This window comes from Ammodytes marinus (genome assembly GCF_949987685.1).
Source record: "Ammodytes marinus genome assembly, chromosome: 22".
Taxonomy (NCBI): domain Eukaryota; kingdom Metazoa; phylum Chordata; class Actinopteri; order Uranoscopiformes; family Ammodytidae; genus Ammodytes; species Ammodytes marinus.
This window is the reverse complement of record NC_137226.1, coordinates 8,308,655-8,322,380: the sequence shown is the minus strand read 5'-3', so window position 1 is coordinate 8,322,380 and position 13,726 is coordinate 8,308,655. Positions and strand designations below refer to the sequence as shown.

Here is a 13,726-nt window from a genome sequence, read left to right as displayed (position 1 = left end):
TCTCCTTCCTTTGTGCATTTATAACTTCAATTACAATTAGCTCCCTTGTGATAGTGTGTGTGTGTGTGTGTGTGTGTCACCTTTTATCTATCACCTTGTTTTCTGTTCTTTCAGAGATGGGATGTTTATGAGATAAAGTATGTCTGGTGGGTCTTGGCCTCAGTGTTTTCTGCGCGTGGATGTCGTTGTCGTATGCCTGCTTTTCTTTATGTGATAATAACTGACGCTAAACCTCTACATGATGTGAAGCCCGTAGGCACAAGCGGCCCCTTATTATCTTTCTACCTCTAATCTCCAAAGGCTTCCTATCTCCTTCCACTTTCTCTCTCCTGTCAAAGTTATCTTACCATATTTTATTCACCCATCTGCAGCAATGGGCCCTGTTTGAAATGACACATACATGATAAATTGGCTGCCCCCGAGCCTCTTGTGTTTATCTGGGAATGAAACAACAGAAACCCTTTGGACCTATTCTCTTTAAGCTCTCCCATATCGGTGAAGATAATTAAGATCTTTTTTATTTCTGCCTCAGATTTGCTCAGTGTTATACAATTAAATAGGCATCTCATCATTGAAATAGCTCATTTGGAATGTTAATAGTTGTATAAAGATTGAATTGAGTACATGTCATTGAGAAGCTTCAATTGAAAGAGGTAATAGAAAGTGTTTTTAACTCGATCTATAATACCTTAAAACCATAGTCAGTATTACTATATAAGAAAGAAAATACAATTGCTTGACTCAGGTCAAAAAATATTTTCCATAAGCTGAGCTCCTTCAGGTTCAGTCATTGTAAATAGAGAATATAATCAAAGGCCGCCGCCGTTAAAAACAGGTCGTGCATAAGTTATCTCTTTCAATAGTTGTGCTCTCTTCATACCTTAATCATTATGGGCAAATTTGAGCAATGTCGTGGAAGGCCAAGCAAATTGTTTAAAATTGAGCTGCAAATTAAACAATTCCCGAAGCAGTAAGTGATGCATCACACTAAGTCAGACTTACAGCACGAAAAACACAATGCAGGCATGTTTGAAACTGATCTTCAATAGCTTACTTAGCCAGCAGCGTTATTTCCCTTTTGATTTAGCCATAGTATGAGTCCTGATTTAAAGGTGGAGTCGGTAATTCTAGAGAATGCTTGTTGTCAAAATCTCCTTTTGTCAAAATCAGTGAATACTATATCTCCTCACAATCCGCTACCTGTCCGTACTATGGGTGCGCTGAAAAAGAAAATCTGGTTTTAATACACAGCCTAGGCTCTGTACATGTACAGTGCTCTGGTATGTAACAAAAAAAAAAGTGGTTTTGACACCGGGCACTCTCCAGAATTGCTGACTCCACCTTTAATACTGAACTCCATTCATTGCAAGGACTTGTTTCTCCAGAGACACATCAAAGCCTCTGAATCACCTTCGCACAGTCTCCTTCCTCCTCCAAACTTCCCCTTGATAGTTAAAGACGGGTTTTAAAGAAAGTAAAAAATACAAGGGGTGAGTAAACAAAGGCTAGCAAGAGAAGCCAATGCTTCAAAGAGGGCCGGAGGTGTGTTGAAGGGAAGTTTCCTCTCCTCTCCTCCCACATACCCCATTCTTTCTTCTCCTTTCACTTGCTGGCCTGCGTGGTGTCACTTCCGTATGCAAGTTTGATAAAGGGTAAGGGAGTCATCCTGTTTGTGAAAGGGAAAGGACGGCTTCTACACAGAAAAATTATTTGCAAGCGCAGTGAAGAGGAGGGGGAGTAGACGGATGATGATGATGAAAAGGAGTAGGAGGTGAAGTGAGAGCCGTGGAGGCACAAAGGAACGGAAGGGTAAATAGAGGGGACGACGAAAAAAAGTACAATTCATGTGAACCAACTGGATATATAGTACCTGTTGAAGCTAAGGCGGAACTAAGCCGTGAAGAAGCAGTAAAAGTTTACTAGCTTCAGTAGCTCTCACAGAATTTCAGATAGAGGCCGCGGCAGGTCACGTGTACTTTTTAAAGTAACTCGGAGGTATGTCGAGTAGCAGTCCGTCAAAAAGATGAAAGACCCATCACTCCAACACAAATATTTATAGTGTCAGCAAGATGCATTTGCCATCACAGTGTGTGGCTCAGTCCCATTTGTCGGATTTTTTATATCCGAGTGTTTGTGTGTGAACACCGGTATCTTGGTACACATTCTGCAATGTGCGAGTGAAGGAGATGGAAAGATGGTGAAGTGGAGCAGAACATCTTTAGATTTGTTCCCTGAAAATATGTCTGTAGTCCAGGAGAAAGCTGAGCATATTAGCAAGTCAGTCAGCAAAAGTCTCCAAATACATTCTATACTTTTTATTTTATTTTGCTATTCTATGTTGCTATTAAACATGGGTTATTAGCTGCATCAGCCTTCAACACATTAATCATCCACCATAGCTGCCACCACCGGAGGGAACAACGTGCCTCAGAAGCCATATAAATAGGCTCCCACCTAAACCAAAGAAAATACTTAACTTTAATAAATAAAACAAATTGATTTTGCTGTGCATGAGAAATAGTCAAAGGTGAATTTCATTTTTAGATCCTTGCTGCTGCAGGGAAGGTGGCATAGAATATGTGCTTCAGGGAATTGGTGCCTGGAAGAAAACTGTAATTGTTCTTAGCATCAGTAGTTTTTCACAGGCCTGCCATTGTTTCTACAATTATACATATCATTTGGGCTGCATCCAATCAGCTATTTACCAGCCTATGGACCATGCCACATTGTACTCTTGAATTTTAAGTACAATGTCCTTGACAAGATGTCAAAATTCAGACATTTACCATTCATGATTTTTTATTTTTTACTAATCACATATTACACATATAATGTAAAACCTCAAACCTCTCTACTGTAATGTGCTTTGGAGCAATGGCCATAGCCTTGACAGATTCTCGTCTGATGTAATGAGGCCTTGCATATTATAGAAACGTAGTGACATAAGGGTAAGAAGGAGGGATGGATTTGCAGGAGATAAAAGAGAAAGATCACCAAACAGTCCTTTGTCTCTGCTGAGTTTCCTTCTCGGAAATGATTTGTACAGAGGGAGGGAGAGTATTAGAGCTGAATTGACACACATGCACACTTACACACCTCCCTGGCTTTTAGCTCTTTGTTTGTTTGCCTGTCACAGTGCTAATTATGTCCTGTCAAGAGCTTGTCAAAAATCTGGCAGTAGTCACTTCATAACATTGGAAAGTCACTAATGACATTCTTCCTGAGCTAACTGTGTCCTGCGAGTATCCATTTTCTATCTGCAGGAATCCCAAAGCGTCACACAAGATTATGAGCGTGAATCCAGAGACTGATCAATATGCACACAGTTAGTTTAGGATTTGAGACAGGATGTGTCTTTTTTATAAATGGCATTGATGACACTAATTCAGAGCAGCCGCACGTCGCCACATTTCTCCCTCCAGACCCATTTCTACAAGATGAAGCTCATTATCTCTGCTTGGTTAGTGGAGTAAGAGAGGTCGACTCAATCTTGTTCCTGCTTGTACGTTGGGGTGACTGAAAACACAATCGGTTACAAAGTGTAAAAAAATATCTAGGAAAAAATTAACTGCCCTGCAAGAAATGAATACATAGGAATTCATCCAATTATTTTTGTTTTTTTGAGGAGAATTATAAGTAGAATGAAAATCCTTCCCGTTGAAAAGAGAGGTCTGTGTGTGTGTCTTGTATATTTGCACGCCGCCTGCTTGTATTTTTTTCTATGAGTACCGCACCTAATTATTTATTTATTTTCATTTGTATGATCAGAACAAAAGCCGAAAGTGTAAAAGGGACACGTTAAGGTTTTTAATGCTTTTTATTTCAAACAACCACGATACAGTGTTTGGGATTTCCAGTCTTTTTAAACGCATTTTCTTCAGGCTGAGCAAAAAAAGCTGTTTGTGTTTGAGCTAAGGGAGCAGACAGTATTTCATCAGGCGCATGGCTCACCCCGAATCACAGATTAAAATGTTACATCTTCTCCACGGGACCTCGTCCACCCCTCCCCTGAGCGCGGGCTCTGCAGAGGATGTAGAGGGAAAGGGGGCGATGTGATGCAAACCCACAGAAGTATTAAATGGAACTGTTGATCGCTTGTCATCTTTAGAGCCCGACTTGCAGAATACGAAACCAGCATAAATTGGTTATTTAATTTATTCATTTAGTTGTGCATTCATTTGTAAAAAGAAAAAAAAGTCCCCGCAAACTCTGTCCTCAGATCTGTCTGTAGACACACTTTAAAAAACGAGAAAATCTTATATCAATTTCTAACGCTTTAAAAAACTTGATTGATGTGATGCATGGTGGCTTGACATGTGGACTTGCGCTTCAGGCCACTGTAAGGAACAGCATGTGCAATAATGCTGTACAACGGCATCCTGTGTTTCATAATGTGTGTGTGTGTGCGTTTGCCTATGTGTGTATATATGGTGTGATGTCAGTAGTGATCAGTGTATGTCTTGTTCGTCTCCAGGATCAGATAAGATGGATGTCCTGTAGTTTGACCCAGATGTTTATCTCAGTGTCAGGGGCGTGAGTTATGTTTCCTGGTACAGGTTAAAATTGGCTGCAATAATTGACTCCCTGCTTTGTTTTAAGTGCTGCGGGGACTGAACTACAGTACAGTAGAGGTTGGTGTGTATGTGAGAGCTGCAGAATATGGAGTGCAGGTATAGGAAAGTGGACCTATCGCTTGGACTTGTTTTATTGAGCTTCTTTAAATATTTCATTAATATTTGACTCGTTAAAAAGCCCATTTTTGCATTTTAATTCCATTACTTTACTATGTATATAAAGATTTTGTGGGATTTTTTTGTCCTTAAGAGAGCTTCCTTTGGATTAAGAATTGTTTCTGATGTGTGCCCCAAAAGCCTTTGAGACACTTTATGTGCTCTCCAATTAAACTTGACTTCTCTTGTGTATTCCCATGCAGTCTTTTCTGTGGATTGGATTATATTCAAAAAACACAGTTCCAGCTCTTATCATAACTTCAGCCAGCCCTTCTCCCCTCTCTGCAATTACTGCATACACCAATATTCGTGCAGTGTGGAGTATTGACTTCTCCCATTGTCTTTCCTCTCTCGTCTTTTCCTCTTAATTCTACATTCCTTATCTCTCCTCTCGATTCCCGCCCTGTTGTATCTAAGGTGTCCATATGGAAGCAATGTCCTTGTCCCCTTCTAAAAATACTTTCATACTTCAGGAAGCTTTTATTTTGTGTCGTTTGTTTTTTTAAATTAAAAATTTCATAGGATACCTGATAGAATTATTACAGCCAAATACTTTTCATAAATAGTCTGATTTAGAATGCCAATGAGAAATTGCATGTGTGTACCCTAATGCTAATTACTGTGTACAAATCAATTTATAATTTGTTGGCATTTTAAGCACAACACTTATCACAGGTTGTACAATACAAGAATATTTTACAATCGGAGTGAAAAGATGCAAGTGGTTTAGGAAAAAATAAGTTTCCATGACTAATTGGGTAAACCACAGTCACTTAATCTGGATTGTTTTACCCACCCTCAGTTATAGATCCAGTTAGGTATTTAAAAAGTAGCTTGGGATAAAACCCTTAAAATAATGGCATTGCATTTGAATTTAGAAAAACAACACACAATACAAATGTCGCTTTTAGTCATCGATTGTGGATAACTTAAACAAAGGGTATGAACACAAAGGGGGCCAATCGTAGCTAGCAAATGCCCATTTACAGAGCCCACTCTGTATATTAACACAGGATAATTTAGGTTAAGACACACCTGGGACACTGTCCTGGTTCAATGTCACCCCCAAGCCCTGTTGTATTGACGGATTTAAGATGCAAGTAATATATGTTCTTGTTTAGATTAAAAACAAATTTGCAACAGTATCTTAAGTTCAATATGGCATTCCCTGATCTAAGAAACACCCCAACTCATGCTCTTTGAGGAGACTCGTCTATACCAAGCATGTATTTATCAGCAGGTCACATTGCAGCAAGAGCTCAGCAGCAGTTTCTTAAACAGAACTCTGTTTATGCCAGTCAGGGGAGACCCAAGGGAACATGCCAAACGATGGAAATAGAAGTAAATTACAAAGTCAGATTGTCTTACTGCGAGGTGACCATGCTAACCATGGAGTCAACTCGGTGTCCTAACACATCTGATTTTACCTCCGTCACAAGTCCATCTTGAGGCAGTATACACGCGTATCTGTCAAGCCAGTGAAGCTTGTTCAATTCCACAGCTAGTCGGAGAGGAGAGGAAGACCGTGGGAGAGAGCTCTTGCTTTATTAGCACAATGCTGGAGGGTTAAACGCTTAACCGAAACTGCCATTGACTTACTCTTTAAAACCAATACAGCGCCAACTTTCTTGGTAGTATGCTAATAAATAGTATAATTGAAAAAGAACAAGGACTCAACAGATATACACTTTTAAGGTTTATTTATTTGTATATTCAAGGCGTGCCTTCTATGCGCACCTTTGCATACATATGAAACAAACACTACATCAATTCCACAGGGAGAAGTGAAAAAAGAAGTGTCTCAATTGAAGCTAAGAATGCTCCACTAACAAGAGGTTGACCATGTCAAATGTATAGTATTTCTGTAGGGGTAAGATCAACACATGTACTCCGATTACCTTGCAGCGCAGTCTCATTCACCTTCAAATTCAGAAAATTATCTGTTAAGCATATACCTTTCTTGCACACACCCCCTTAAGGGCGAACAAGTGGAAATGATCTGTCTCAGAGGGCCTTTTAAACTCGCTCATTCCTTCTTCCCCCACCTCTGCCCTGAAGCTTATCCATTCTCACAAGAACCCTACATGGAAGCCTTATGAATATCTACTAAAGCTGGCATTGAACAGTCCCAAAGAGGCACAATTCAGACAAGGCTGTTTTTCAGCAAACGCGTCTCTTTGTGCACTCAGGATTGACCCGTTGATTACCAAATTATTTGTTAATTGCTGACGATAGTGTATACGGTTAATTGACGTTCCTTTCGTGAAATAGTGTGGCTAAGCGAATTTGACCCTGACCTATGAAGTGGGATGAGAAGGATGCTCGATATGGCTAAGTTGTTTGGAAGCACGAACAATATTGTTGATACCAGTGCATTCACTGACTTGCGCATGTGTTTGTTAATTCCCTGACTATTTTCTGTATTACAATTTTTTTTTATATAATTCTGGGGGACAAACCTATCCAGTTATGTCTCCTGGTCTTTTTGGACTTATCGAGTCAAATAATGTTAACTGAGGACATGCCACTTATTTTGATTAGCTACTGTGCTCACCTTTAACTCCTGCAATTGTGTTGTCTTTGGCTAGGTATTGAATGTCCACGCAGTTCCAGGAATATGCCCGGAGGAATGCAGGTGGCTGAACCATTCAGTGACGAGGCCATGCTGTTCACCAAAGAGCTGGTGCTGCAGAGGGAGGTAAGCAGTACAGCAGGATATTTTGCTATATTTTCCCTGATTTGCAATGCCCACTGCCGTGTTGGTTGCTGCTGGTGCTCTACTGTTTTGGCACCTACATTGAAGCATTTCATTTTGACATTCACAGCTCAGGTTTATTGTGTTTTGAGATAATTTTGGTCGATGTGAGAAGAAGAATTGTAATTGTACCAGTCCTTACTTTTGCTTGAAAATACATTTCCCATGGGTTCTGGCTTTGTGTTTGTCTGGTTTCCAAATTGCAAAAATCTATTCGAGTGACAATTTATAATAATAATAATGTATTCATTTGATGAAATACTTATTATACACATATTTGATGTTTGCGTGGGATGGTGTCTGTTGTCAGTGCAGTTTGTGGAAAGATTGGTCCACCGACTTTAATAAGCAGATTGAAATGGTTTACTACCAAATTAGTTTTATTACAGCATTTAAGCACTGCACTCGTACCTTGAGTTAGGTGAAATCTCAAAAAAAAAAAAAAGCTGACACCTAAAACACACACACCATTCTCACTCCCCCTCGGTGCTTACTCCCACTTTATGGTAAGTTCACCTGATAGTTAATCAGTTCTCCTGGGCTACAGAAAACTCCATCCGCCGTGTGCCTTTTCATTCACATGCTAATAGCTTCTTACAAGAAGCAGTGAACTGACCAGAGCCATGATGGAACTAGCTATTATCCTGCCACAATTTATCCAGGCCACACACTCCCTATCTTTTGCCCTTTTTCTCCCTTCCTCCACAATTTTTTTTTGCGTAGGTTAGCTGACTCCACTCTACTAGTGTCTAATTGTCATGGAAATGTTGTTGGCGGTGGACTAATGTTAGAGGGACGAGCCACTGGAATAGGTAGAATCAAGAAAAGGCTGTGAAATAATTGATGCAAGCAACAGGGGATTTTGATTGACAGGGATTCAAACCTCCCCCTTATGAGTCAGAGCAAAGGTTTGCAAGCGGGCACATGTTGATTTATTATACATATCTTTACAGATGCATATATTCACACATGTGCATGATTAATAAAAAATCCCTTTAAAACACTCTGCACACGTGCTTTGCCACACACTCTTTTCCTATAGGCACAAGATTAAATGAAGCATTAGCTGTCATGCACATAACCTCGCACTGTGACGCACACACTTTTTTTTCTTTTCTCACACATTTTCTCCCTTGCCATTTTCTCCCTTGCCAGTCATTGGTCGTGTCAGCAAGTTTTTTCACAGGTAGGTGGGAGTAAGCAGGCAGGACGGAGCCTTATAATGAGTCCTGAGCCCAGTGCGGGGGCTGCTTGGCTGGCTGCACTGACCTGCTGTTAAGGGCTAATGCAAGCACAAACGCACACTCTCTCTCTCTCAAACGGACACATTCAATTCGATAGCAGCACAGTTAAGCATTAACACAGAATGCCTTTTCACTTTTTCCAAAATCTGTATCCAAAAAGAAAGTTACTGGTTGCAAACCCCTGCATATAGCATCCAACTATATACCATATAGCAAGGGGGTAAAAAGAGTCACTACACGCACACACACACCAAACACAAACACAACACACGCATCTAGCTGGAAAAGAGTCAAATGAAAGTGCAATGTTATACAACGCCCGACACTGTACCGTGATAGTTTGCACGAGAGAGAGCTAGAGTGAAGAGGTGAGACAAAGTGCAGTAGCTCTAATGAGAGACACGTCGTTGGCAGTGAGAATAAAGCGACTGATGTAGGACGGAGAGGCAGAAAAGTGCTCGGTGCCCTTGATCTATCCTTGCCTCCGTCTCTGCTTCTCCCCGTGCGGCATAGCGAGTGTGAAACAGGTTATTAAGGTGTGTCGCACTCTAAACATGAATATGGATCGTTTGACTTCATTAGCATGACTTTCTGCCGTCGATTCATCTCTGAATAGCGACTGATTGTGGAAGCCTTTTTAAGGGCATTCAGAAGATGGCCTCACGTGAATAACATTTGATTTGGGGTTTTGGTGGCGTATTGGTTTGCATTCATAAAATATGTTTCTCGTTCGCTGCGCTCGGCAGTCATATTGAGTTTCGTGAAGCTTGGATGATCTGATGACATGCTCACTCAATGGGCCGTACGCCTTTTTTGTTTTTTAGTATTACATTTCATATTTCAGTACTCTGTCATTATCTGTTCTCTCTATCGTGCCATATCAAATTGGGTTTGGGCGCAGGCACAAGCACACTCTTTTCTCTTCACTCTTGTGCCACCGTTTTGGTCTTTGACTTATCAGCTTTTCTCTGTTTTCTCTCCTTCCTGCTGTGTTTGGCGTCCACTTTCAAATCTCTTCATGACGTTTGCTCTTAGCTCTCTCTCTCTCTCTCTCTCTCTCCTCGCCTGTTGTTTCTCCCTATCCTATTTTCTTTCTCAATTTCTCTCTGAACTGACATCAGCGCCATGTTTTAATTTCTCCTGCTGCAGCCACGCATAATTAATGTGGCATCTATAGTGAGGCCCTGTTTTTTTCTTCAAACCTCTGTTTATAATCCCCCACTACCCCTCGTTTCCTCTGTCACTTTTTAAATATTTTATTTCTACTTCCAGATTCCCTCACTTTCTCATCTCAAAAATCACTTTTGTGTTTATCTGCTCTGTCTTCCTTTATTCCTATCTGCCCCACCCCTCCCCCTCTCTCTCTCGTTCTTCCTCTCTCTTTCTCTCTTTTTTCTGGTCCGTCTGCCGCGCTTTCTCTGTGTGTTGTCTTAATCTCTGACAGACACTGCTCTTGTTCTCAGCGTGGAGCCCAAACAGCGGCACACAATTCTGAGGAAAGGAGGAAAACACATTGGAAAACATCACTCCCCAGACATTTCCCTATTCTTTTTCCTTTTTGATGTCATCCATTTAATTTCTCACCTTCCATTCAAATGCGTTCCATTGAGAGTCTCCGTCACACAATCCCCTCTGTTGATTTTTCTTTATGCTTTTGGGTGGCAACTTCAAAAGCTCTGTCGTGTAACCAGGAGGGAGGAGCACACAAGTAATTTTTTACCGCATTGACGTGTTTATCTAGGATGAGTCAGCTTGAAAAGGGATTTAATTCATTCCGAAGTGTTAGTTAAGAAAATACAAGTCAGTGAAACAATATTTAAACTATTCCAAAAAAGCCTAATGAGGCTTACAAATGTGTGCCTGTATAATGAGCTTCATTCCAAACTGAGATTGCTATAATGTGAAAAATGTGAATACTATGATGAGTGTGCTAGTTGATGTTCCTCTATTGAGGAGGTAATGATTTGGGTCACTTTTCAAATATACACCAATACAAATTGCATTTTTCGGCAACTTGTTGGATTATAATGTTTTTTAATGATTTATTGTTTGTAATTTGTTGAGTAAATGGCTTTGACTCTCTAATACTTCTATTAGTATGTATTTGTAAGCCCAGAACAGTCCAATGATCGGAACAACTGTTGTATCCACTTCCAAAAATTGTCGCCAGGGCGGAAGAGCAAGCACTAAGAGGGTGAGGCAGAGATGGAGAGTTTGAATAAGCAAGAACGAGAGCCCGCTAAGTGGACAGTAATATGCGATTTACTGATCCACCTACGTATGCTGTCCGTCCTATTGACCTTGTTCAGTGTGTGTGGTCTGGTCTCATCTACTGTACTGCCCCCACTGCCTACTGTCTAACAATTTCTCACACACACGCACGCACGCACGCACGCACGCACGCACGCAGCTTACATTCTCTTCCTCTACTATTGACATGTAAAGACAAACATGAAAGGAGCTTAAATGTAGTTAACAGTTGATCCATAAATTGTATCTAATGCACTTGTGATGGATTATTTTATGTATTGTCATTATTGTTCTTGGTCTTCCGGTCTCTGAAAAAGTTCCAAAGGCACTATTTAGAAGGGAACAACATTTTTCCAACAACAAATAATAATCCTTGATTTGAGTTATTTTAATGTTCAGCCATTGACACTAACGGTTGCCCGCTTGCCCGGGGCAAGTGAAAATAATGTTTGGGCAAGTTGAGATTGCTTTTTGGTTTCCCGGACGGGCAAGTGGATATTAGAGGAGTTGTCAGTAGTCTAAGCTATTTATTCATGTGTTTGAGTACGCAAAAAAAATTTCTCCTGCTAACCCACACAAAATAGATATGCTATATTTGCAATTGAGCAGCTGCGCGCGGCAGCCAGCAGCATCACGCTCTCTCTCGCACTCTCTCTATCTCTCTCACACACACACACACACGCACAACAGCCTGTGCGCGCAGTTTCGCTGTCTACGTTCCGAAAACCGGCTCTATTAGACTATACGGACCTGGTTCCGCTATATTCAAAACCCAGAAATCAATAGGCCTAACGTTTGAGCTTATCAATACTGCTATGGAGTCCAGTAGGTCACATGATGTCATTTTAAATATCGAGTAGAGTCGGGTCATCTTCAACTAAAGTGTTGTACCTTCGACTGTGTTGAAGAAACTCCTTCAACCTGCTTCAACTCCGTCTCCAAAAAAAATAAAAAAATAAACCCGTCCGCTGAGCCTCTGCAGACGGGCTCGGCACCGTCTCTTCATTCATTCAAAGCAGCGGTGATCAACAAACGAGAGACTGTTTAGCAAGTCCCTAAATCCATATTAAAATCTGCAGGATAATAACTAGTTAGCTTAAAAAAAAATCGCAAACGGTTCAAATGTGATGTGTTCAGGTTGGCTCAGTAAAATGATTATTAGGCAAAGGTCAATAAAAGGAGATCATGATGTGTTCAAATGTAACAAGCAGTGTTTGCATTTAAGAGATAAGGTTTGCTAAAATGTATATTTTAATAAGCATATATAAAGCACTTGCCCTATGCTTTTGAAACCTTAGTGTCAACCCCTGACTGTTCCATTGAAAGTTTGAAGTGTATGTTATCCTTTGGAACAGCACTTTAAAAAACACTTAATTTCACCTAAAATACCAGCTATTGTTGCAAAAATTAAAAACTTTAATTGCAGTGTTAATAATTGCAAAAAGTACTTACCTCTGTCTTTGTGCATTGCCAATTTTTTGGATCATGGGGGGCTTGCACGTCGCTCCAAAGCTCTGCCTTGGTGTTTTTCAAACTTTAAGCCCACCCGGTCCGCCTTGCGACCCGAACACTGAGATGGGGGTTGGTACAGGCTGCCTTCAGACCTGCAGGTGGTTGTGTTGTTGAGCCTTGATGAGTCACTTTGCCAGTGTGACATCGCAGTACCCCACTCTTTGATTTAATAGCTGTTCTTAGTGAGCACTTTAATTAAATGCTAATACATTCAACACCTTTGAAATATCATGACGATTTCACTTTCCGTTCTGTGTCTAGCAATTCTCATTATACTACTACCAAATGTATAAATAGACACTTTTGCAATTGGACAATTGAAGTGGTATCTTCTTGTCCGTCTCAGTGCACATCTGCGGTCAGTGCAACAGATCAATTCATTCAGCATTCTACACACGCACGCCAAATGCATCCTTCAAGCATTTGAGCCTCTTTTATACATCTTATTTTGCCTTTCAGGGCCGCAGGACAGCATTGGATTTCTCCACAGCTTCCATGCTCACATTGATTTCCGATCACGCTTGAATTATTTTGGCGTGAGGCGATTACTAGTACCGCATATCGCAGTCTTTGCCCGCGTCTCTTCCCATCTCCGGCTCGCGCACATTTGCCCCACATTCTGTTGTTCATATTGGTTTGTTTGTTTGTTTGTTTTTCCCATGCTTTTCTCATTTGCATTCAAATTGTGTGTGTGAGAGAGAGAGAGAGAGCGAGAGAGAGTGTATGTGAAAGAGGAACATGTGAATAGAGAACGTGTACACATAATGAATAATGCATGGTGCGGTTTCCTGGTCAGCGAGACCGATAGACGCTGGGGACGGTGAACTACCCCCTTGGGCCCTTTTCCCCTCACCACATACTGTAGTTAAACAAACTATAGCTGCAGAAAGCATCCCCATATCCGGATTACTGCTGCTCTATAGCCACAGACATGATCTGCCCCCATCTATTCATAACTCCTGCACCAGCTGAACAGCAATACCAGGTCTGACTACATCCCTACCAGAATAATTTAGTCCTTTTGAACCATAATACAGCATGGCAGCCAGTTTTTCTCATGGTGTTTCTAACTGTTACAGATATGTTTTTTGGGGGGATTTGATTAATATGACCCAGATGGGACTTTTTAATGATTTCAATTGAGCAACAGTTCATAAATACATCCTCATTTTTGTATAAATATTTTTTTTTACAAATTATAATCTTGTTGCCCAGTTGTTGTTGATAGTGGATGT

The 13,726-nt window shown here is 40.7% G+C and overlaps 1 protein-coding gene across 1 annotated transcript in view; it reads left to right on the top strand.

The window, feature by feature from the left end:
• Positions 1 to 13,726, top strand: part of snd1 (staphylococcal nuclease and tudor domain containing 1) — a 176,005-nt gene that overhangs the window by 47,188 nt on the left and 115,091 nt on the right. The window contains exon 16 of the mRNA XM_080050907.1: positions 7,319 to 7,428. Within this exon, the coding sequence (XP_079907033.1) occupies positions 7,319 to 7,428 (110 nt within the window). The remainder of the gene's footprint in view (positions 1 to 7,318; positions 7,429 to 13,726) is intronic.